The 25,729-nt window shown below is 44.4% G+C and overlaps 1 protein-coding gene across 1 annotated transcript; it reads right to left on the reverse strand.

Annotated features, from left to right (window-relative positions):
• Positions 1-25,015, reverse strand: LOC135806893 (uncharacterized). The gene is made up of 8 exons (XM_065321057.1): positions 24,796-25,015; positions 22,201-22,341; positions 21,405-21,536; positions 20,869-20,991; positions 20,183-20,373; positions 17,546-17,632; positions 16,597-16,683; positions 1-1,088 (listed from the first exon to the last, which is right to left on the reverse strand). Exons 1-8 carry the CDS (start codon positions 24,998-25,000, stop codon positions 660-662), a joined length of 1,395 nt encoding a protein of 464 aa, XP_065177129.1. The 5' UTR covers positions 25,001-25,015; the 3' UTR covers positions 1-659.
• Between the last annotated feature and the right edge of the window lie 714 nt (positions 25,016-25,729).

Below are 25,729 nucleotides of genomic sequence, written 5' to 3' on the forward strand. Positions count from 1 at the left end.
CGGTCCCTGACCTGTTCGTTCAAAAAGAACAACATTTCTTTTTTGCTTCGTAAAACTCAGCCAACAAGAAATGAAAACATGCGCATTATAATATTCAGAACGGCTATGCAGCCTCACTCCAGGTTTACGAAAAAGCAATATTCTTTATAGAAAAAACCCAGAGCTAATAAAAGGACTGTATCAAAACCATGATGAAAACAAAACAGAACAACCAAAAGGTTCACAATATGTGCAATACTTTAAAACAGTGCAGGGACAAATGGCAGGCGCAAAAGGGAGGAAGGCGCCAAAGTGATGCAGACGCAAAAGGGAGGCAGGCGGTAAAGGGAGGCAGGCGCAAAAGGGTAAATGACACTCCAAGTACACCGCTTGGTAAGTGAAACGTTAGATTGTAGAGTTTTGACAATGAAATAAACTACATGTACAAGTCAATACATGTGTAGGTGTATTTCATGAGCAACGTTTACATAGATATTCGTAGATTCCAAATTGATATGGAGCGCATTTGACCGCGAAAAGGAAAGTAAGCGAATACTACAAATCTACTTTGGAAAGTGTCATTTCGACATGCTATGATGTAGAACAATGCCAGTTGGGAAATCCCTCACAAATAAAGAAAAAAAAAGAATAACAATAACTGGGTCATTGAAATACATGCGTTAGTTACTACACAGTTCTTCAACGTGAAAAGTGGCTACCTCTCGGTTAGCACCATTAGGATTGTACCCATCATACATGTTACGGCTACTGGAGTACTGGGTGAATTTCGTGGATAGCTTGAGTGGACCAGCAATGTTGATATTACATATGCCACTGATAGAACCAGGAGTCACGCTATGATCTTCACCAGTACTCGTATAGCCGCTTCCACCACTGCGAATAGGAGCAGGATCTTGACATTCAGTGTTGTTGATGAGAATAGAGATAGTGAAGGAATTCCAGCCAGAAGTACGGTGAGAGCCGAATGCTGACGTGTAGGTTACCCGCAACACTGTGTTACTGCGTGTCTTGTTGTACATCACATTCCATGATGGTCGATAGTTACGTCCTGTAGTTTGTCTGAACGACTTCCACGCCACCACACCACACTGTACAAGTGAACACATTGACACACAGTACAATACTTGATCATCAGTGACTATAGTGTCACACTTATAGCAATGTCGTATTCATAGGGCGTGATTAGCCTGCTTATTGAATCCAATACTATACAGAAATAATACCCGAGAATATGATTTTATTATCACTCTCTTATTACGCCGAGACCCCTGGTCGGTCGAGTTGCTCCCTGTACATCGGCACGTCGTCCCTACATCCCCTGTGTCTTGTCTTGTGTTTGTCTCCACATGTCTCTTTGTAGGGCTGTGTTCCCAATAAAAAATATAAAAAATAAATAAATAAATTATTGACCCCCACAGAAACTTGCGATCTCTAATAGGTCAAATATCAAGCGGTCAATAATAAGTGGTCAATATAAGGCTAGACCAAAATAAAATCGAGATTCCCGGGCAGGACCCATGTGAAATTGGTGCGGGCGGGCGAATTTTATTTTTTCCCATGTATGTACATGACCATATGTGTGCATGCCATGTTGAACTTTTTTTACAGCATTTCCCACGTGAACAAAATTCCGGTAATTATGATTCAATTTTTTACAGAAAACAGGTACGCGGTTGACCCGTTCAATTTTTCTATATTTCGGCCAACGATGGCCCTGATCTGTACATCTGGGAGTCGTACAAGCTCGGGTTTGTGTGACTCCACGTCACAGATCTACTCACACGATCAGTACTGTACATGTATGAACTGTAAAAAAAATGGCTTTGGCTCTATTTTGGGGCGGGAGGGCCCGGGAATCTCTATTTTTTTGGTCTCGCCTAAGCGGTCAATATATCATGTGGACCACTTATTTTTGACCACTTGCCCGAGGACTTAGAACCTTTTCCTCAACTTTGAAAAAAAATCAGAACTGAAAGAAGAAAAATCTGAAGCACAATGCTAGGATTTGAACCCAAACTGTCAGATTCTCAGTCAAAGAACTTGGGGAACATACTACAAGAGACAACTGAAAACTTCGGTTTACACAGAAGTAATGTCCAATGTAAACGGCATATGTACATACTATTATACTATTACAATAGTATTCCTTTCTTCCTATACAAAAGCAAAAACAGTTTTAGGTATGCTATTTCGTGATAAATCGATTTTTGCCCTCATAATCGGTCAATATATGAAATATAGACCTCGTAAAAGACCTCGGGGAACCTCGGTCCTTTACTCGTTCATAATCGGTCAATATAATTATGAAATATAGTGACCTCTTTAATCGTGCAATAATAGATACATAATTATTACGAAGTAGTGGTTGCGACTTCGGCGATGATTTGTAAGAAAGGGTTTGCTCCCCACACCGGAGCTCGCGCTATTCCGCCGAAGGTTCGATGGACTTCTCGTGTGCTCTGGATGGCAGTCGTGAGTCAGTCAAGTGTCAAGTAAAGTCGGCGGAATAGCGCGAGCTCCGGTGTGGGGAGCAAACCCTTTCTTACATAATTATTACTTAGTAAGAAAGGTTTGCTCCCCACACCGGAGCTCGCGCTATTCCGCCGACTTTACTTGACACTTGACTGACTCACGACTGCCATCCAGGGCACACGAGAAGTCCATCGAACCTTCGACTCGGCAAACCTGCAAGAAAGCACCACTCCCTGCTCAATACACAGTGTTTCGGGGAATTCACCCCTCATCAGTTGAGCTTGAGCAGGCTGAGGAAGATTGTGCCTGAAGAGCACCACTTATATAGTGCTCTCCAGGCACAAACATCACCAGGGATACAAACTTACAGAGACGCTCCGCTTCCAGCGCGACAAACACCTCGTGAACACCAGATAGCAGCGTGAGTCAGTGTCGCTCCTGGACGGTGAGACAGACGTCGAGGACCCTCGGTCATTCGCAACGCTGTCACCTCCAAACCAACTAGTCGCAAGCCCGCGCTGGGCACAACAGTACGAAGTAGTGGTTGCGACTTCGGCGATGATTAGTAAGAAAGGTTTGCTCCCCACACCGGAGCCCGCGCTATTCCGCCGGCTTTACTTGACACTTGACTGACTCACGACTGCCATCCGGTGTGGGGAGCAAACCTTTCTTACTAATCATCGCCGAAGTCGCAACCACTACTTCGTACTGTTGTGCCCAGCGCGGGCTTGCGACTAGTTGGTTTGGAGGTGACAGCGTTGCGAATGACCGAGGTTCCTCGACGTCTGTCTCACCGTCCAGGAGCGACACTGACTCACGCTGCTATCTGGTGTTCACGAGGTGTTTGTCGCGCTGGAAGCGGAGCGTCTCTGTAAGTTTGTATCCCTGATGATGTTTGTGCCTGGAGAGCACCATTATATGTGGTGCTCTTCAGGCACAATCTTCCACAGCCTACTCAAGCTCAACTGATGAGGGGTGAATTCCCCGAAACACTGTGTATTGAGCAGGGAGTGGTGCTTTCTTGCAGGTTTGCCGAGTCAAAGGTTCGATGGACTTCTCGTGTGCTCTGGATGGCAGTCGTGAGTCAGTCAAGTGTCAAGTAAAGTCGGCGGAATAGCGCGAGCTCCGGTGTGGGGAGCAAACCTTTCTTACTAATCATCGCCGAAGTCGCAACCACTACTTCATAATTATTACTTCTTGTGAAAATGAAGGAAGTGACGTTCTGGGTATTGCAAAAATATACTATGTACAAAGCGGACTGGATCGATATTAGTGCGAGTGTTTACCTTTGTCTATGCTGATGCATTGATAGTTTCTGTCTGACTTAGTGACCCTAGGATATACTGCTCACGTTCTCGGTGCGGCTATGGTAAAAATAAGTGCATGTGATTTATCAACCTTGTGACTAATGATAGAACATTGACCTGGACTTGAATTCTGTTTTGATGGAAAGGCCTAGGAAAAGGCTTCGTCAGTCGGTCTATATTACCTTTATAGACATCGTCTGAATCATAGTCTTACATGCATAACCACCTCGGTTCACAAAATGCCCCACTTTATTCAAAGATTGAACTTCTTTGCTTCAAAGGCATACCCGCTCAGTTCACATGGGTCTCGCAAAGATTGAAAAACGGAGCGTTAAGTGTTGCTCACACTATTATATTTAGGACAGCACCATGGAATATAATTTCCTCCTGCTTCAGATAGAAAATAATCCGTGATAAACCCCTCATACCCATTGCATAATCCATACCTTTTGTTGCGAAACTCGATTCAACTATTTCACCTGCAAGGTCGTTGAGTTTCTCGCACTCGGACTTGTATGATGATATTTTCCCATGACTTTTAGTTTCTTAAAAAAGTGTTCAGCGAATTGGATGCACCTTTGCTAATATGCGTGGTGTGGGCCTTTCTTTCTTCAATTTCCTTCTTTTTCTGTACTGCAAATTTATCCTTGTCTGCTTCCAACTATGTGCACCCACATCGGCATCAGTAACTTCATTCGCATTCCTTCCTTTTTCTCGCACACTCCTCTTTACTTCTTGTTTTGAGTTGTGGGAGGATTTGGTTTATGCTTAACCAGGCCAGGTGATTCTTGCACTATGCTTTTTGTGTTTATCTCAGTTAGAGCACTCCGATTTCAATGCCTTGAACCAATTTGTAACTGCCTTTGTTTTTCATTAGATTTCTTTGCGATCGATTCGGCTAGGAAATCTGAGCTCCGCTGAGATCAAAAAAGATCGAAACGCTTTGTCAAACGGAGATTGAAGGTGATGCTCCCTCGTCTCAGGCTTAGTTGAGCAGTTTTTCCCGTAAGCCTCAAAGTTATGTTCCTTGCATAAGGCTCGATATGTTTATAGCAGTTATAGCACCCGGACATTGATGTATTTAGCACGTTTAACGATGACTTCATTGCGATCGTATTGGCCAGTAGCTCTGAGCTCAGCCGACGGGTTCCAACAAAGTCGAAACAGCTAGCGCTCTTGAGACAGAGTATTATGCTCCCCCACCCTGCCTTGGTGCAGTGTTATTTCTGGTTAGCGCCAAATTCGTATACCATGGTGCAAAGCTTTCTGGATTTACTAAAGTTAGATCGCTCAATCTTTACTGAGGCTTTCCTTTGGTTTAAAAATTCTTGTTGTTCATTAGAATTGATTGATTAGTTTGGCCAGCAACTCTGAACATTCCTGACGTACATTCTTGGTATGCTGGTAACAGCAGGCAGCCAAGATGAAGCTACAGGTATCCAACAATGTGGATCAGAATCACTTCTCTGAATTTTTGCCTCACCACAGGCTACTGAACAGGGAGGCTTCTACTGTAGATGTGTGGGTTATACCATGAGCATTATTGGAATACTGTAAAACCGAAAAGTTCAACGAACAAAAGGGTTTAACTTTTTTGGAATTTTGGCATGATTACGTGCAGAAAGTTTAATTAACGATGGCTACCTGGCCATCCATCTGTATGCCCATCCTTACACAGACATCTAGCGATAACATTTGTTTCAACAAACGAGAAATAATTGGTCGTTACGTTAGACTTTGTGTCTCGTTAGACTTTCCGGTTTTACAGTACACTGAATATTGTTATGAAAGCGATAGCATAAGGGAAAATATGAAGGACATGTTATACACGGGGCACGACTGGTATAATCCACTTATCCTATCGTAACATCCCATACAAGTATTGAGCATAAAAAACACTAAAGCCGCCTTACTGAGTATTTACTTTTGGCGTGAACGCATGTGAACCACTAGGGTATATATTTGCACCGAATGAACTAGGAGTGAAACAATTATACCGAATATTCGAATACTCGTTTGGATTTTACAAATATAATCGTACTCGGGAGTACTCGCTCATACATGGTACATGTTTTTACCACTGAAGTCTGCAGTTTCAGAGCAGCAGTCAGCGGATATTGATGTGCAGAGTGTGTGGTGAGCATTTCTACATGAATAGGCGACGAGGAGACAATAAGTTTATTAAAGCGATAAATAATATAAGCGAAGCGGACATTACGACATGATCAATGAGAATACGGGTATCTTAATTGATGTTCCTAATCGATTTTCTTGAGACTATCATGAGGGAAAAATCGTCTCACAATTGAAGTGTGAGGTACCTCCTCCCGTACAGTATACCCTTTTTCCCTAGCTGGCCTGCATGCACCCGTACTACGTCATTCTCACCTTTCGTTCCGTTGGCCTGGGTAGCTACTTGCGCACCCATGTTTGCCATAGCTACCCAGGCCCTTTATATTGCGTTGCCTCTCTCTCTCTGACTCTCTCTTCAAATAATCGCTCTCTGCAGTCGAGCTCTCTCTAATGTAGTTGTTGCGTTGCGTCTACCCTAATAAATGTTTCCCCCCACTTGTTCCCGTCATCCGTTGCATTGCGTTTGGGAAGATTGAGGTACCAGAATGTCCAACATTGGCGCCTGGCTTTTGCCGAAGCCCGCGACCCTGGGATTTCCGTGCTCTATCGCCTGGCATTCGACTCGTCACGTCAATCTCGTCTCGTCGCCACCCTCGTTTCATCTCCAACCTCGTCTCATCTCCAACCTCGTCTCTCCTACGCCAACCTCGTCTCGTCTCTGTCAACCTCATCTTGCCTATGTCTACCTCGTCTCATGCAATACGTGCAGGTCAGCTATTTCTCATTATTTCTCTCTCTCTCTCTCCCCCTTTTCTTTCGTGCGTCCTACTTCGTCAAATATATTTTCGGTTTATTTATTTCGTGAATTTTTTGTAGTGTTTGTGCGCGCGTGTGCTCATAAAATATTACCAAATTAGAGGTCCTATCATGGTGAGCCACGCTTTAATTTTTGTTGTTTAGCAGAAGAGCAACTACGCTATTTTCAGCCATGCAGTCAGTATCAGTAGGTTCCTGGTCACATCTAGATTCTTATCTTTAGACTTAGAGAAGTACAGGAACAATAACTGTAATGCATGATACTAGTAAACACTTTTGTGAGATCCGTGCGCGCGTGCAATGTGTGTGTGTGTGTGGGCGTGTTTTTTTCTCCCTCAGTCATTTTTTATCTTTTTCTCTCATTTTTCTTTCCTTTTGTTTCTCTCCGCAAGGACGCGAGATTCTTTTTTTTTACACAGGGGAGGTATGTTAGGTACCTCCGCCCGTACAGTATACCATTTCCCCTAGCTGGCCTGCATGCACCCGTACTACGTCATTCTCACCTTTCGTTCCGTGGCCTGGGTAGCTACTTGCGCACCCATGTTTGCCATAGCTACCCAGGCCCTTTATATTGCGTTGCCTCTCTCTTCAAAGAATCACTCTCTTCAGTCGAGCTCTCTCTCTCATAATGTAGTTGTTGCGTTGCGTTGCGTCTACCATAATAAATGTTTCCCCCCACTCGTTCCCGCCATCTGCTGCATTGCGTTTGGGAGGATTGAGGTACCAGAATGTCCAACAGAAGCTATGCGGAGGTACAAACTACTTATAGGTCTATAGGATTGCGGGAAGTATACAAGGTGAGGTTTCGAAAACCAAAGCTCACTGGGCAATACATTGTCTACGATTCCTATTGCTCGACTTTATACAAAACCAATCTCGTACGAAATTTGATCATGCGCGCTAGGCGGATTTGCTCGCGTGATAAGCTTCAGCAAGAGCTTTGTTTCCTTAAAAAGGTATTCGTTCGGAATGGATATCCTGTTCAGCTCCTCGGTAAGCTGTTTAGCGAACGTGATGTTCAGGCTGCCGAGCCAGAGTTAGCACCTGACCCATGTCGTGTGTTTTTACGACTTCCACGGAAAGGTCAAATTTCGCTGGATGTGGCCCGCGCCGTGAGGACTGTGGTCAGACAAACCTATTTTGCCACAGCATTGACAACAGTCTTTACTACGGCCCGTGCGTTCACGGTGAAGAAGGATGTTCTTCCTACCCAACTAATTAGCCATCATTTTGAATGTCGGCATTGTGATAGCCGATATGTAGGAAGAACCCTTCAGCACCTGAACGCACGCATCAAACAACATGTACCATTGTACCTATTGTCAGATGCAGCCAGAGCCCAGCGACCTGGACGAGGCCGTCCCCGCAAACAGGTGCCAGTTGCACAACAGAACCACACTATTACAGTACCGGTTGAACCCATTACAAGTACACAGGTACGTGAGACTGCAGGAAATGGTCAAGCACAGGTACGGAGACCAGTAACAAGGAGCATGACTCGTGCGCTGGTAATGGCATCTACAACCGGACATGGACTGGCAGCGAGCAGTAGCGTGGGATTGTCGTCGGATGCAGAGGACGGGATGGAAGAGGAAGAGGATGAAGAAGGTGTGAGCAGTGATGAAGAGAGTGAGTTGGACAACCAAGATGAAGATGACCGGACTGAAGGTGAGAGCACAATGAAAGGGTCAGCAATTAAGAAACACCTCTTGTCTAGTAGCCAATGCCGCTCAGTGTATGACGATTCATACTTCACTGTTTTGTGCCGTGCTCATAGGTTTCGTGAACTTAAGGTATTAGAAGCTGTTTTCATCCGTAAACACAATCCTAATCTATGCAATCAGAAAGAAAATGTCACAAAACCGAGACTCTTCACCTAGCATTTACACACGTATTCATTCGCATACACCTACACCTCACAGTTTCTCACTCTATCACATTCACCTGCTTCCAAGCCTTTATTTCACTCACCTTTTGTAGGAACTCACATCGTCGGAACACTATCACATCTTTTCTTCTAATTTCTTTCGTCTTCTCTCCCACTTTAGTTTTTTTTCACACCTCACCTTGTATACGATTTGTTTCTGCTTGCAAAGGTTGGGTTTCTTTGTGTGGATGTATACAGCTTCCAAAACATTCAGCAATCTAGCACTGTCACGTGTACGCAGTGCCAGATTGCTGAATGTTTTGGAAGCTGTATACATCCACACAAAGAAACTCACCTTGTATACTTCCCACTATCCTATAACCTATAAGTAGTTTGTTTCTCCGTATAGCCTCTATTGTGAGACGATTTTTCCCTGATGATAGTCTCAAGAAAATAGAGTAGGAACAAACATTTTAGATACATGTATTCTCATTCATCATGTTGTAATGTCCGCTTCACTTATACTATTAATCGCAGTAATAAGTTATTGTCCCCTCGTCGCCTTTTCATAGTTAGAGCATTCAGACTTTGTAAGGCTTTGAGCCGGGTTAAAAGTCTTGTCGAAGACAAACACTCATTGCGTGTAGTTTGGCCAGTACCTCTGAGCTTTGCTGAGGATCTCTAATAATAACGAGGGGAATGGCCAGCTATCCGGATATCGAGTAGATAGATAACCCTGCAGTTGCTGGCTTACTTGTCGAGCTTCTGGCTAAATGCCGAGTCCAACCTTTCATGTACTCGGTACCATAATTATATTATCTTGTCAATAACAAGCATTCAAGATGAAGCCACCCTCACAATGGAGATCAGAAGCAGTTTTCGGGATCTTTGTCTTATCCCAAGGTACTGAACAGTGGAGGTGGTACTGTAGATGTGTGGATTAAAACATGAATACGTAGGGTATACCACAGAATATTCCCATGAATGCGTTACCACGAGGGAAAGTATGAGGAACACGTTGTGTGCGTTCGATCTTGAATCGATTCATGATTGGATTCTCGTGCATTCAAGTCGTTCGATTTTCATTTCACGAGCCCTGGAATCGGTTCGAAATCGATTCAACCGATTCTCATGGGGTGGTGTGAATAACCAGAGGTGAGTCTGGTTCACCAGGGCAACGCAGTGGCGGGAAAAGAAGCCCTGTGTTGAAAGGTAATGAAGGTACTTAACTGGTCCACCACATGAACACAACTCCACCGAAACTTCTCCAGCAACAAACTAGGGGAAAGGTAAGATAAAGGAGGAATTGATTGGAGAAGCTGCTGCTTCCAATTCCACGCCACCACACCACACCGTACAAGTGAAGACATTGATAGACAGTGCAATGTTTAGGAAGTGTGATCAACAAAGAATATGGCATTGGGTCCCACATGACATGTGGGACCCAATACAATAGCCATTGTTGATCACACATTTTGGTGGTATGCTTATTGGTTTCTTATGCTTATTTTTCTGTAATACAAATTTAACCCTTTCTGGTTCAAATCATGTGGCTGCTACAACTTGTGTGCACCAACCTGCACAAACTGCAAGTGTGGTCACATAGATTATGCACTAGAATTCTTCGGTCGATTTAGATTACCGCTATACCTAACGTTTGCTAGGTGATTCCTGCGGTCTGGCTCTTACTGCCTGGTGCAAGTTTATAATTGCATAGTCATTCACTAGATTTCTTTGCGATCGATTAAGCCAATGACTCTGAGCTCCGCTGAGATCAAAGAAGATTTAAACAACTAGTTTTAATTATAGGTTAGTTCATGGCAGGAAGGGCCTTATGGCTTGTTACTGCCCGACAGGTTAGCCTGAGGGCCGTAGGCCCGAGGGCTACCCTGAAGGGCACAAACAAGCCATAAGACCATCCCTGCCATGCACTAACGATTTTAGAACGAAGTTACATGCATTATCTCACTTCCATTATGCTTTTGTACCATTCTACAGTATTGGGTAGTTTTGTTCTAATCAGATTGACTACTGTGCTGCCTTGTCCCGGCTTGGTTCACCATTCTTTCTGGTTAGCCTCAAAGTTATGTTCCTTGCATAAGGCTCGCTATCTTTATTGCAGTTATACCACCCTGACAATATTGCTTTTAGCGGGTTAAAATATGTCGTGCGATCCTTTTGGCCAGTGACTATGAGTTCCACTGGCGAGATCTAACAAAGTCTAAACAGGTAGAAGTCCGAAGATAGAGTATTATGCTCGTCCACCCTGGATTGTGGCAGCACTCCTCAAGGTTACCAGCAAATTCATAATGATAGCATTGTGCACTGCTGTCTGGATTTACAACAGTTAGAGCAATCAGACCTTTTTTAAATTCATTGAACCGGTTTAAGAGAGCATGTCTGAGAAAACCAGAAAAGCTAGCCTGGGCCATCTCTCCGATTTCGCCCAAATTTTGCAAGTATTTTTCCTTTGGGGTCTACAACAACCATGCAAAAGGGCTCGTTGCATAACTTACCGAAACCTTGGAACTGGGGACCACCATATTTCCTTTCTTTCATACTACTGAGAGTGTATGGCACTCATGTTGTATGACAGTGCTTGCTTCATTCAATTATGCTGTATTTGAGCAGAGTTCCAATTTACTTATCACACTCTTCATTTCAAAGTAGTGGTTGCGAATTCGGGGATGATTTGTAAGAAAGGGTTTGCTCCCCACACTGGAGCTCGCGCTATTCCGCCGACTTTACTTGACACTTGACTGACTCACAACTGCCATTCAGAGCACACGAGAAGTCCATCGATCCTTCGACTCGGCAAACCTCCAAGAAAGCACCACTCCCTGCTCAATACACAGTTTTTCGGGGAATTCACCCCTCATCAGTTGAGCTTGAGTAGGCTGAGGAAGATTGTGCCTGAAGAGCACCACTTATATAGTGCTCTCCAGGCACAAACGTCACCAGGGATACAAACTTACAGAGACGCTCCGTTTTCAGCGCGACAAACACCTCGTGAACACTGTGTATCGAGCAGGGTGTGGTGCTTTCTTGAAGGTTTGCCGAGTCGAAGGTTCGATGGACTTCTCGTGTGCTCTGGATGGCAGTTGTGAATCAGTCAAGTGTCAAGTAAAGTCGGCGGAATAGCGCGAGCTCCAGTGTGGGGAGCCACCCTTTCTTTCAATTCATCGCCGAAGTCACAACCACTACTTCGTACCGTTGTGCCCAGCGCGGGCTTGCGACCAGTTGGTTTGGAGGTGACAGCGTTGCGAATGACCGAGGGTCTTCGACGTCTGTTCTCACCGTCCAGCAGCGACACTGACTCACGCTGCTATCTGGTGTTCACGAGGTGTTTGTCGCGCTGAAAACGGAGTGTCTCTGTACGTTTGTATCCCTGGTGATGTTTGTGCCTGGAGAGCACTATATAAGTGGTGCTCTTCAGGCACAATCTTCCTCAGCCTACTCAAGCTCAAATGATGAGGGGTGAATTCCCCCAAACACTGTGTATTGGGCACTGCGAGATGATGGAGGATTCCCAGTATAACTGTCTTACTAGAAGAGTGCATTGTGCGCTGGAGATGACGGAGGATCCCCAGTATAACTGTCTTGCTGGAAGAGTGCATTGTGCACTGCGAGATGACGGTAGAGGCCCGGTATAACTGTCTTACCGGAAAAGTACATTGCGCACTGTCCAATGCCAGACGAACTCCTCTAGATCTGTCGCCCTGGATGATTGCGTTCTACACTGTGCAACACCAGATGAGTGCCCATGTAACTGTCTCACTGGATGAGCGCCTTATGCAACGTACAACATAAGGCACTTCCAGCCCGGCAGTGTCCGCCACCTCCCAATATCAATGTCTTACTAGTTGACGTATTGTGCAATGTACGATGTTAGTTGTGTCTCTGTACGATTGTTTCAAAGAATGAGTGCATTACGCCACGTACAATGTTGGGTTGAGTCCCAGTAGAATGGTCTTACCGGATGTACGTATTGTTTACCGAGAGTTATAACGTCGATTTCCAGTATCATTATGTCTCATTGGAGGAGTGCCTTGCATACTGCGTGGGGTCAGCTGTGTCCTTGTCAAAATGTCTTACTGGAGGAGTTCATTCCAGTATGTCTTATTCGGTCATCAGATTGTGTACTATACGATGTCAGACGGGTCCCCGCATATCAGTCTCTATGGGTGTATTGGGTACTGTGTAATGTCCGCCACCTCCCAATATCAATGGCTTACTACATGTAGTTGACGTATTGTGCAATGTGCGATGTCAGTTGAGTCTGTATGACCGTCTCGATGAATGAATGCGTTCGCCATGTACCAGGTTGGACGGGTCCAAGTAGAATGATCTTACTGGCTATACGTTTCGGTCACCGAGAGTTAAATGTTGAGTTCCAGTATCATTATCTGTCCTATTGGAGGAGTGCCTTGCATACTGTGTGGTGTCAGCTGTATCCCAGTAGGAAAGTCTTACTTGAGGAGTTCATTCTCTACTGTGCGAAGTCAAAATAGGCCCACTGTACCAGTCCGATTGGACAGGTGTTGCATGCACTTTGCAAAGTCAGATCAGACCTAACTTACTGGCTTCTTGCATAGGCTCTGTGTGTTCTGTGTGAGGCCTGGCGGCACTGTGTGAATATTCCTGGATTAATTCTAACAATTTTATGCTGTGCATTTTAATCATACCGGCCCTATCGGTTTTCACTTGTCCCGAGTCTGTTTGTGGCACAACCCTGTACATGATTTTTGCATCCAGATGACTTACTCTGCTGTTCTGTGTGCTTTTCCTGCATGTTCATTCTCCTTTCTCTTCTCCACTCCCTGCTTTAGAGTACTTCAGGGGTTGGCTATGAGAAGGTTGATCCTGTACAGCCCAAACTGACCCGATATATCTGCTATCTGTGATCTTTATAGTCGCCACCTGCTGTTCAGTCAGGTTTGAGAATCAGATGCCTTGTTCATGTGCACTGCGTGGACGTATCACTATAAACTGCTGGCTGGCCAGTTCCTGACACCTGAACTACTATAGACACCCTACATGCTCTCACACTCAGTTTGGTGGGTGGTTCCTCAGCACTGAACTGGGACGTACTGCACCAGATCAGGGTGCTAGGTCCTTGGACTATGAGAAACTTTGTGTAGGTCATAGCCTACTCGTTTTGTTCCGTACTCGCTCTCTGTGAGTCTTCCTGTCTTGTTTGCATCTCTCTGCCTTCTTTCTCGTTTTCGCCGTGCTATGCTTTTTCTGAGTCACATCTGGCTGCGGCCAACTACCCTTCACTTTGTGTGTTGTCGCTATTGCTGTCTATGTCTCTGTGTGTGCCAGTATATGCGGAGCGAGAGCGAAATATTTTCAGTTGCAAATATAGCATCTGGTGTGTTATTTGTTGTCGCTTATTTTCCTGACGTCTTCAGTCAGTTTTGAGTCTCACCAGTGTCCCTGCCCTCCCACCCTTTATTTCTGTGCATATTATCAATGCTTTTTATCACTGTTTGCCGTGATGTGCTTGCCATGCCTATATGATGCCTGATCGCCATTGGAGATATACACCCGGTTTTTTCCCTCGCAAATGCGTCCGTGTGCGCGAGGGTTTTTTCCGGCTGGCTCGGTCCAGGAAAATTTATCTGACGGTCCCAAGTGGTTCTGCATCATGGCCTATTTCTGCTATCCACTGGCACGCCTATTCTATCTGAGACACTCTGTTCTTTGTCCTTGCTTGCTTCCATACCTCACTCGTTATCAGGTTCACATCTGGCTGCGGCCAACTACCACATCCGGCTGCGGCCAACTACCATTCACTTTGTGTGTTGTCGCTATCGCTGGCTATGTCTCTTTGTATGCCAGTATATGTGGAGCGAGAACCGACTCTTCCCTTCCATCACACCGCCCGGCCACTTGTCCGGTGTCTGCTTCACGTGACGCAACCTCAGTCGACGCACATTTAGGAGGGCGAGCACGTCAAGGACGAGAATCATGTGCGTGTACCGGGACTAACCTCAGCGGTACATGCTGACGGATTCGTGCCCCAGGTGCTGAACAGTTCTGCCCACATACCGACTCTCACACTGCCGGCATTGAAAAAAGTAGATGAGTTTACTTGTGGAAAGGATAGGCAGAACATCCTTCAGCACCTTGAATGCACGAGGCGTCCTAAACGCGACATACAATCTGACGCACGGATAAGACGCAGTGACAATATGGTGAACTTCCTTCTCGACATATGCAGAACTGTGGTCGCCCTCCTAAATGTGCATCAACTGAGGTTGCGTCACGTGAAGCATTGTCCCAGTCCGAGGTTTCGTCTGGCGCAGCAGTACAACAAACTTCTTCATCTACGGCATGTGCTGGGCTTGGGCCGGCCCAAGTCAGCAAAGCAAAGAGGTGCAGAGCTGTGAAAACAACATCGAAGAAGACAATGCCAGGGACACCCAGTCGACGATTCATTCGTAGCAAGGTGAGGATGCGTACTGGAGCAGAGGAACAGGTGACGATACTGGAAGTGACAACGAGCGTAAGTGGGAGAAAGCGTGGAAGACCACCACGAAAGCCAGTGATCAAGACAACGGAAAAGTCAGACACCGGACGAGTGGCCGGGCGGTGTGATGGAAGGGACGAGTCAGGACCTGCAGCATCGGAAGTGACAACAAGGCGACTGCCCAGAAGAAGGGACAAGTCAAGAAATGCGACATCGAAGGTGACAAAAAGATGAGAAATTCCAACAGTCAGCAATCGGCGATGAAGAGTCATCTGGCGGTTGGTGATAGTTGTCGTGAGTTGTACAGAGATGATGTTTTCTCAGTTTTGGCCCGTGGCAGATCTGTATTACATTTGTCTGTTTTGGAAGCGTTATATATTCGCAAGTTGTCCCCTGAACTGTGTGTCCAGAAGGAAAATGTTTTGTTGCTTCAGTTGTTTGGCGCTAATCCTCGTGAAAGTGTAAGGAATGCTTCTTCTCATTGATGTTTTCACAATGTTTTAGTCATTTCTTCACCTTCACCCTGTTGTTGACTTTTCAGCTGAATTTTATTTTTTCCACTTGTGTAGGGTGAGAATGAAATTGAAGACACCACTGCAGCTGTACTTATGGTTGATAAATATGGTGGTAAAGACACACCTGGCAATATGGCGGTAAACACACGCCTGCCCACACACGCTCTCTAGGCTGCATGCGCTACTTGATGTACCAGCCTGCTATGCCGGATACCGCCAGCCATGCATCGACCAGGCGCTAGGCGCGAACTGATGGTGGTGGTGGTGAGAAGGAGAGCTCTGTGCCAGAACTTTGCAGCCTAGAGAGCGTGTGTGGGCAGGCGTGTGTTTACCGCCATATTGCCAGGTGTGTATAGCTTGAGTTCTCAATATAAGCTTTTGCTGTATAAGTTGCTGTATTTGACATTTTCCATTATTCCCTGTATTTACCCATGTCGAGAAGGGAACGAAAACGTTCGGTTCATAAATTGGTTTTCCTGACTGTGTGCATTGGGTCGGTGCTGACACCTTTCTTTCGAAATAAAATAAACCAGAGACTCAGATGGAGAGCCAAGGTTTAATTCATACAAAGTGAAAGACCAAGGATTTACAAGTTACGCTATATTGTCCACTAACACCACCAGTTACGACCAATGTTATCGCATGAGCTGATTGTTTAGTAACTGGCGGTGTTAGTGGACAGCATATCGCAACTTGTAGTTCCTTGGTCTTTCTCTTTGTATGAATAAAACATAGCCTATCAATAAACGGTTGAACGGTACCTTTTGGCTATTGAATAATACAAGAAACTAAATCTCCTCCATGCGATCTAAAGCCGACCATTGCTACCCTCGGTATCCATTACTCACACCAATAACTTCAAACAACGAAGGTGTCACAGGTAAAAAAATTCCTTCTGACAGCTGTTTCGCCTATCAAAGGCTCGTCACATAGCCTGTAAAATGTAAAGAGTTACTGAGTACAGTTATCCAGTATCCATGTCCAGTGTACTAGCAATGATATTGAATAATTATATCTTATGAACGAAACCTTTGGATTCAGATATCTCAAGTCCTGCAGTAGCTAACTTACCTTCTGCCCTTCCTCCTTTAAAGTAGCGTCCATTGCTGCAAACTGTTTAGCTGAATGTTGCCTGATGGCTCTCAATTGCTGCTTGGTCTGTGAGGACATCAGATGGGCATATAATCGCGTCGAAAAATAGCCAAGGTTTTTTAATTTTATTTAAAGGGCTACAGCGGGAAGGAGGTACTTTATCTATTTCGTATTTTTGAAAAAGGTTCTCTCGCTACATTGCCACTGACTACATTGCAATAAAGCCAATAATTAACTACGCAAATTCCCTTCTCAAGAAGTCAGGATCCAACAGCAAACACCGATATGGACATTTTGCGATGCAATCTAATGACTTAAAAGAAAGAAAAAGGACTAAGGAACTACAAGTTATGCTATAATGTCCACAAACACCACCAGCCACTAAACAATTAGCTCATGCGATAACGTTGTATGGCACGACACTGACGGACGATCCTGACATTCAACAACTAACTGGCTAACAGCTCTAGCACATCTTCGATGCGCACTCCAACTGCATTCCAAATTGGAAGGTTCTAACTTGTATTTCTTTGGTCCTTTTATTTCTTATAAATTCATCCTTGGCTCTCCATTCAAGTCCGGTCCAGTGATATTTACAGGTGTTGGCCATTGTTTTTTTATTTAATGTAGGCGGGGCTCTGCGTGGAGACGATGTCGACATGGGGTTGTTTGTTTTAGTTACCCTGCGTGCGCTTTATGAGCGCTCGCTTTGCATTCCGAATTTGAGTCGTGCTAGGTCTCGTTTCCATAGGTCATTTATGTTTTTAAATTCTGCAACAATTTCCACTACCCGGACATTTCGAGCGCCATTTTCGACAGTGCAAAATACGGCTTTCCTGGCTCTCCATAAATGTTCTACTTGTAATACTATGATAGGGACATATTTGATAGTCTTCACATGCCTGAGATACTGGATTGATATCCTAACCTTGTGCTCTTCTTCTTGCAGAGTGGCATTCATTGCTGAAAACTGTTCAGCTGAATTTTGCTGGATGATCCTGAAGTGTTGCTTGGTCTGGGAAATATTGGAAGTGCAACCAAAGCACAAACCAACGGGCTTTTATTCACCAGAGGGATGATGATATGTTAGCGTGTGGGATGTTATTGTTAAGGATATTGGTCCGGTCTTGCAGGGAGTTGCATTGTGTTGCATGTTTTTTAATCTTTTAATCCACTCTGTTCAGCCTCTTTTACGGGCGAATTCAACACGATAATAAAGAAACTAGGATATAGGGGGAAAATTTACTCCGATCCACTCTTTTTTCTATTTGTTCATATTCCAACAGAGTTTGATAATTATAATTATAATGGAAAAAGTACTACCTCCGACAAGCGAAACTTGGCGCGTTTTTTACTTCAAATTACTAGAAATAACTCTCGCTTTACAATCAAAACTAAAGATTGACTCACCAAAATTCAATTTTGTATTGCTCAACAAGGACATTAGAGACATCTGTTCGGCTGAATCACTCTCCTCTGATTCAGAGATCACAGTTTCGTCTGGAGAAGAATTGTTCCTGTTTTGAGACCAAAGTTCGACTAGAGCGGATTCTGTTGCAGCAAGTACCTCTATTGTAATCGCTCTGAAAATCTCGATGTCGCTCCTGTGTGCTGTGCTGGAGCCACGGTGTCGAGGGTAGTCATTTCCGCCGCCACTATCCAGGTTGACGTGCTAAGAACTGTGCAACACCTCCACAAGCGCCTGGACTCAAATTGTTTTGCCGGGTATTCTCGCCAACTGCCCAAAATTGCCTGCAGGAATTCCCGGCGATTTTCCTTAGCCACCAGAGACGCATCGCTCTGGTGGCTATTGAAAGACGCTAGGATTGTTTGGAATGGACGTATGGACTCTGTGCTGGCGGAATGACCAAGTCGAGAGAGAGAGAGAACTCCTTGGTTTCCATTACAACGCGAAAGCACGACGATTCTTCTTCGCAGAAGGGACGCGCGCACTGTTTTGCTGGTACACGAGAGACTGGCTTGCCTCTGAGCCATGTGCCACTCAACAGCTCGTCGCTTGGCTACCTGCAACCGGTTGCATGGAGCTACAAGTAGGTCGTAGATCTACGAGTTCCTCACAGCCTTGTGACGTTAGTTGTGGTACCAACACAAGAAAATCAACAAAAAAACGCGCCAAGTTTCGCTTGTCGGAGGTAGTACTACTTCATGTTTTTATGTTGACATGAATGCTTGGAGCGCATTTTGTTCGAATTCGAAAGCAGTTTTCCTTCATTTCCATTCCTGTGCTCTTAGGGCTGAATTCTTTGACATGAACTGTTCCTAAATTGAAATGTGTTTCATAGTATTCTGGAGTGGCGTCAGGCACACATCATCTTGAGACATAGTGTGAGATATAGCTTTATCCCATGGAAGGGTACGATTTGGGTGATTTCCACCAATCAGCGGCCATTCTGAGTTGGCTACCGCCAGCTGTACACCCGGCTCGGTTCGCGGTATACCCTACTCGGTTCACGTGGTCCACACACATGCGGCAAGCAGCGGCCAGAGCAATCGATTATGACCGATTGCTACTCTGCTCAATCAGATTATTCCCGTAGCTTTGTAAACGATTTCTGTCCCGGACAGTACTATAAAAGACCGCTGGTCACGTTATTCAAATAGGATTTCCAAATGCAAGACCATAACGTTAAGGAAATTGGAGGAATATGCATGTATGCGAAGTGGACCGGGCGAATGCATGTAGGGCGATTGCGCGGATTCGAACCCCATGTTGTCTCTCGAAAAATAGGAGAAATGAAATGTTTTAACATCGCTATGCTTTTTTTGGCTAGGTTGTCAGGGTGGTAGACGGTGCCGTATTATCGCATTAACCCTCGACTTTTTCTTGGTATGCCGCTAATGGGCTGGGAATGTCTCAGAGCAGAAAGGGTCGGCAAGAGTGCCTATACAGAGAGCAGAAGATGACGCCTCGAGAGTCACCATGCCTGCAAAAGTCTAAGCCGAAAACAAGAAACAACGGAGCAAGTATTTCGTAATTTGGAGACTCGCCGACTTCGTGAAAAGATGCGTGGACAGCAAGAGACCGCTGAACAGGCATCCAGTCGGCAGGAGAAAGACGTTATCATGCCCAAACGTGTTCGGCGTGTGGTGACTGTCGTCGGTAGGCATAGGGCAGTCGGAATATAGTTTGAATGTTTGTGGTTGTGCTGCTAATGTGTCGGAAATGTAAGGATCGGGTAGATAGCTGTGTTTTAATGGGCGCGGTTGTTGTATAAATGGAATGCTGAGATCATTAACAGAGGACTTTGAAGAAGTGCAAAATAAGTGCTAAGGCGACGGTGTTGACGGTCTGAGTAGACGGCATCGGCAGGAGTGTCTATTCAGAGAGTAAGCGATGGGAAAATAGAGGTCCCGCCTCCTCGAGAGTTGCCGTATTAAAACAGATCGGCTGCATTATTGTATTCCCAAAACGTTTTCATCAGTTCGAACAAAATCTAGGAAGAGCTAGGCAAATAGCATAGTGTGCGACCGTAAACTTTCAAGCCTTCTCCTTAATCTAGAAGTATAGCTAACCCAGCAGGCGCGTTATTCATAAATATGTTACCTCGATTTCCATTTGATCCATCTTCGTCTTCTGTTGGATAAAAATGGTTGTCAGTATCTTCACATCGGAGAGCAGCTGATTAATTTGAATGTCCCTAGCCTCCAGCTTCCCTTCCAGGTTTTTGTTGTAGGATTTCATATCCTCAATTTGGTAACAGAGTTGGCTGCTGGCAGATGATCCGCATATATCAACTGCAAAAACACACACAATTTAGGGTTCAAATTCTGCAAGCCTCTTAAAATCCTCGTAAAAAACATCATCTGTTTATGTGTTACTTGCCAAAATGATTCACAATTAACGGCAACAATAACTGATCATGCATTGGAAATTATCCATATTGATTTCAAGACAGACTGACCCCTTTTGAAACACCATGAACAAAATTCTACTCGAGGCTAATAGGAGTGCATGCATGTTGGTTTTGTAGAAATACCCTGCTTCATTCATTTTGTTGTGCAAGTATCTTGGCAAAACGGTTTTACTTTGCGACTTACACCCTGGTATATACTCTGACATGGGCAACTGGACCATGTAGCAAATCCTGATATGCCACTTAAGTCACGTTACTAGATAAAACATAAACCTAAAATGGCTGGAATCTCACTTGGTATAGTTGCTTATGGCAGAGGTTGAAGATGAAGGAAATTTAGAAAGTTCAGCACTTTCTTCAGACATTTCACACCTACCTTCGCAGTTAGTACCATCTCCCTTGTATCCAGATTGACAGTAACAAGAGTATGATCCAACAGTGTTATTACACATTGCATGTTCATTACACTCATGTTCACCAGCTGCACATTCATCTAGATCTGGACAGGCAGCGAAGTGGAATACATAGCAGATACAAACCCACAACACACCACTATGACATGTCCTGCACACTCGTTGTTGGATCTTTGTTTTGTTTTTGCTTTGTTTCCCCCTTTTCCGTAGTTAAGTGCGTTGCGATAAAGCAGCTTATCCAAACATATCTCAGTATAGTGCAACACATGCGTGCGCGGGGAATGCCAATACTAACCACGTGTACGTGTTATCAGGTTACGTATTAGGCGAGTTCTGCTATTATTGCATGGGTATTTCCTGCTGATGTTAGAATATGCTTGCCCAAGGATCGCAAGGCGTGGGACTCGAGTAGCAAGCAAAACCTAGTTGGGCCCAGTGTGTTATAGTGAGTCGAGCACTGTCTGGACAGAGGAAGAATTTTAGATTTCAGTGGACTTACCAGTACATACGCGTCCGTTGCCATCGTATCCAGTGTTGCACTCACACGCGAATGACCCGTAACTGTTGACGCATGATGCTACAGTTGGTTGATCACAATTGTTCAGGTCTGGCCTAGCACATTCATCAATGTCTATTCGGGATCAATTGAGAGAGAAATTAATGATTTAGTGAGATTGAATAAGCACAAGATCAGTATTGTCTTGTTCAAGACAAAATTCCTTGAAGTTGAGAAGCTTTTCAATTTAATATAATTATTTTGGTTGAGGGACAACTGGCAAAAGCCCTGACTATGGGTCAGGGAGTAATTATCGGTTCTTCACTATTTAACGCTTTACATAATGCCTTTTTAATGCCCTAAAATTAAACATATAATGCTCGCATAATGCTCAGGGATAGTTAGTAAGACACATCAAACATTGTTATGGAAGATGGCATTCAAAAGGTACGCAGAATCGTAATAATAAGTCTAAATCCCCAGGAGAAAGCTCGGCTTTTCACTATTTAATACTTTACATAATTTAAAATGAAACGACACTTCCAATGGATTTGTGTGAAATGCAGTGCTCTCTTGAGTGTAGGCAGGTTGCCTGCAAGCAAGTTCAAGTGTAATGAAGCTGCGTGAAGCATTCTTCAATTTTTTAAATTTTTAAATACTTTACATAATGCTTTGGTTATGCCATAAAAGAAGCATTGAATGCTCTATAACGCCTCGAAGTTTAAAATTTAATTCCAGCATCACCCGCTGACCCCTATCCCTGACGAAGATTGGTTTTACTAAGGAAATTGCATCTCACCTACATCACACCTCCTTCCAGTTAGCCCTGCCTCACAAACGCAAACAGCAGATTGCTGTGTAGTGTTGAACACACATTCTCCATCAACTGAGCAAGGTAGAAGCCTCGCTAAGTCTTGTGTGGGGCAAGATGATCTGCGACCTGGAAGTTGTTAGGATTGCAAAGAAGGAGATTAAAATGGTTTTTATTAGGATAGTATGGGAGAATACATGTGACCATAAAGTGTAATTGCGCCTTAGACGCAATGGAATATGAGGCGAATGTGTTGCGCTTATCCTGAGGTCTTTTGCTATCATTTGTATTGTCTTCGTCTGTTGATGAAGTCGAATCCGTTACACAGACTCAATCTGACTGGCGGATTGGAGCCGCAATAAAACCGACACACTTAATGTACACTTTACTTCTTGTCCATTACACTTCCGTTGTTTCTACTTGTATTATAAAAGCAAACATCATACCTTATCTCCAAAATATATTGTTTCTTTGCAGCAAATCTTATGATCTGAACCAATTTTGCTGCCACGAGCTGCCATCAGGATATTCTTTCCCTATCTTAAATAAGCTCCTTAAAACTGTTCAACCTCCGTAGAAAACGGTACAAACCGTGTCAAATACGTGATCAAGTGTGCACTAGGGACTCCGAATAGATATGTAAGCGGCGTTGGTCTAGCTCCTCCTAGAACGCTAGACCAACCTCACTTACATCTTTGTATCTAGTTATGCGTGTGCATATGATACCATCCATTGCTTTAGCATTCTCACATGGAATGTTCTTTGCGTTTTCGAGCCACTGACATGAGCTAGGAGCAACTGGTTGAACCAATTACAATTAAGACCAGTTAATAACAAATCAAGTGTATACCTTCTGAAAATAAGCTGGGTCAGAGTTGTCGAATTGCAAAGGAACACAGCGAGGACAGGTCAATTTGACATTACCCAGAAGGAGTGCTCAACAAGCCGATGCTATAGAGCGTTTCGCATAATCAGACTCTCTTCACAGGGAGAAAGGTACGAAGGTTGCTGTTTGTTTCTTTTACTTTGTTCGACGAGCCGTGCGATGCAGCAGAGCGGGCCAACGACAGCGGGCAGTGGCATATTCTATGTTGTGGTGGCGAGCAAGGGGAAGCTAGACGGAACAACAGTCTCGGGTTCTTCACTAACTATACACTCCCATATGCTCCCATATAGCAGAAATGAGAGAATTCTGAAAGGTTACGGTAGCAACAGTGAAGCCGAAAAGGCGGAGAGCTCTTCCGTACCAGGAGAAGCGAAGGAGACTGAAAGATGTCTTATGATACATTATCTTACTGGAGCGATCTTTATTTGTGGTCATTACTTTCATGAATTTAAAATTGTTCTTGTGCTATCTCAGTTAACGCACGTTTACAGTAGCGCTTCGAGCCGGTTTAAGGATGCTTTGTTGTTCAGTAGACTTCAATGCGATCAGTCTGGCCATTAACGTTGCCCACCTGACAAGAGCTGATAGGGTCCAAAAAGCATGCTGTCCGGTGATTGAATATTACGCTCCCTTGCCTTGGTTTGCTGAGCAATCGTTTCTGGACAGCGGTAAAGGTGTGTGCCCTGGCGCAAAGCTCGCCTTGTTTTTCGCAGTTAGAGCGCTCTGATATTAACGCATTTCAGAGGTTTACTGAGGGTATCTAGTAAGGCCGAAACAGCATGTTGTCAGGAGATTGAATAGAACAATATTTTATGAAAAGGCGGTGATGTGACAACAGTTAAAAAAAAAAAAAAAAGTAAATTATCGTGTCCGTCCCCGAAGGGAACTCACGACGGCCGCTAACACCCGGTAAATCCTAGCGGCAGATGCAGCGCCTAACGGTGGGGGTGAGTGGATAAGTCTCACAACCACTGGCACAAGTGCCAAGAACGGCCCCATTAGCTGCATCCATGTACCCCTTGTGTCTGGCCACAAGTTCCCAGTTGACTGTGGGTAGCAGCACGGCTGGAAAAAACGCTCCCAGGCAGGACTTGAACCAGGTACCTCTCGTATCTCAATCATGGTCTTTGACCAACAGTTTAAGGGTTGCAATAAACAAAACCAGCTGCAGCACAGACCATGATAAAGGATTCTTGTTATCTTTCACGCATATGATATCTTTCAGAAGTACCTAGTGATACATGATCGGTATTGTATAGGTGTTATTTATCGCTACTCATCCTTGATAATTGTCTGTTTTGCAATTTGTTAATCAATACAACGATGCTTCCTGATGAGCGGTGTGCGAAAGTTAGTTCGATACATTTATATTTTTCATCATTCCTATTATTGTTGAAAAAAGGAAAACGGTAGGGCACAAGTTATGCGCTTTCCTTGTTTCAATTTATTTATTTATTTTCGTTTAACATCTGTGTACCTATTACTTTTCTTCACATTACTTTTCCATCATACTTATTATAATTATATCTAATTTTCTCTGTGCATCACCACTTTCTCAAGAATTGTCTCGTCAAATTTCTGTAAAATCTATGTGAAATGACGTTTTTGCTGGTCCTGTTTATTGCAATCCTTGGACGGTATTTTATGGATTTAAATGCATGTAGATAACAAAAAAGTCACGAAAGAAACCCACTCACCGATACAGTGCTTAAGGTCTGTTGCAAGCTGCGGTGCATAACCCAATATGAGACTCAGTACGAAGTGCCGTTGCATTTTCACAACCTTCTCATCTAACATTGCTTGAATGGCAGCTGGTGTGTTGAGAATGGCGGCAGCTGTTGCACGGCTGGAGTTGGCAATCAGTAGCCATTCAGACATGCAGTTGATATCTTCGGTGACCATCGCAGGTGTTGTATCTATTGAACAATCGAACAAAAACTTCAAATGATCTGTCTGGGATTGTGAACTACCTGAAACAGGATACAAAGGCCCACCCCGCCAGTAGTCGAACCCGAAGCCTTGTCTGCGATGAGCAATGCTATAACCATTCCAGACTTGAGACAAAGACCACCCTAGAAGGCGGTTGCAAATTTTTCACACCAAATACAGCTCTCAATACGTGCCACATAATTATACTGATTGCACCTCGGTCTTTTTCCCTCCCCCAGGGGAACAACCACGGCCAGGTTCTGGAACGTAAGACTAGAGATGACAGACAGTGATCACTTTCCCGATTGATACTTGGAAATTATTTTGAAGTTCTCCCAAACCTACATGAAATTATTTTTTTCATCTCTGGTAACGCGTTCCACAAAATAAAACTTTTCTTGATCTTCTTGGGCGGGGGAAGGAAAAAGACGCAAGTGCCATCAGTATGTGTGGCACGTGTTGAAAGCTGTTGTTGACGTCAGCGCCTTCTGGGTTCGGCCTTGGCTCAGATGTTTAAAGCATAACTCATTACAGGCCAGATTCCGGGCTTCAGTCACGGTGGAGGTATGAACGGTCCGTGCTGGGGTGAAAGCTACACCGTAGCTCAGTGATCAGACCATCGCTGGCCTCAAGGGAAAATTCCTGGTTTAATTCATGGCGATGACAGTCAATTTTTTCACCAGGCAGCTCTATTTTCCATTG

The sequence above is a fragment of the Sycon ciliatum genome, chromosome 1 (assembly GCF_964019385.1).
Source record: "Sycon ciliatum chromosome 1, ocSycCili1.1, whole genome shotgun sequence".
Taxonomy (NCBI): Eukaryota; Metazoa; Porifera; class Calcarea; order Leucosolenida; family Sycettidae; genus Sycon; species Sycon ciliatum.

Bases quoted from the DNA above. Each gene is read 5' to 3' on its own strand.
- LOC135806893 (XM_065321057.1), bottom strand. From the start codon at position 25,000: ATGGTCACCGAAGATATCAACTGCATGTCTGAATGGCTACTGATTGCC. The intron at 17,633-20,182 runs GTAACATATTTA...AATATTTCCCAG, and splicing joins TGGATCAAATGGAAATCGAG to ACCAAGCAACACTTCAGGAT. The intron at 16,684-17,545 runs GTTAGGATATCA...ATGTCCTCACAG, and splicing joins TGCAAGAAGAAGAGCACAAG to ACCAAGCAGCAATTGAGAGC.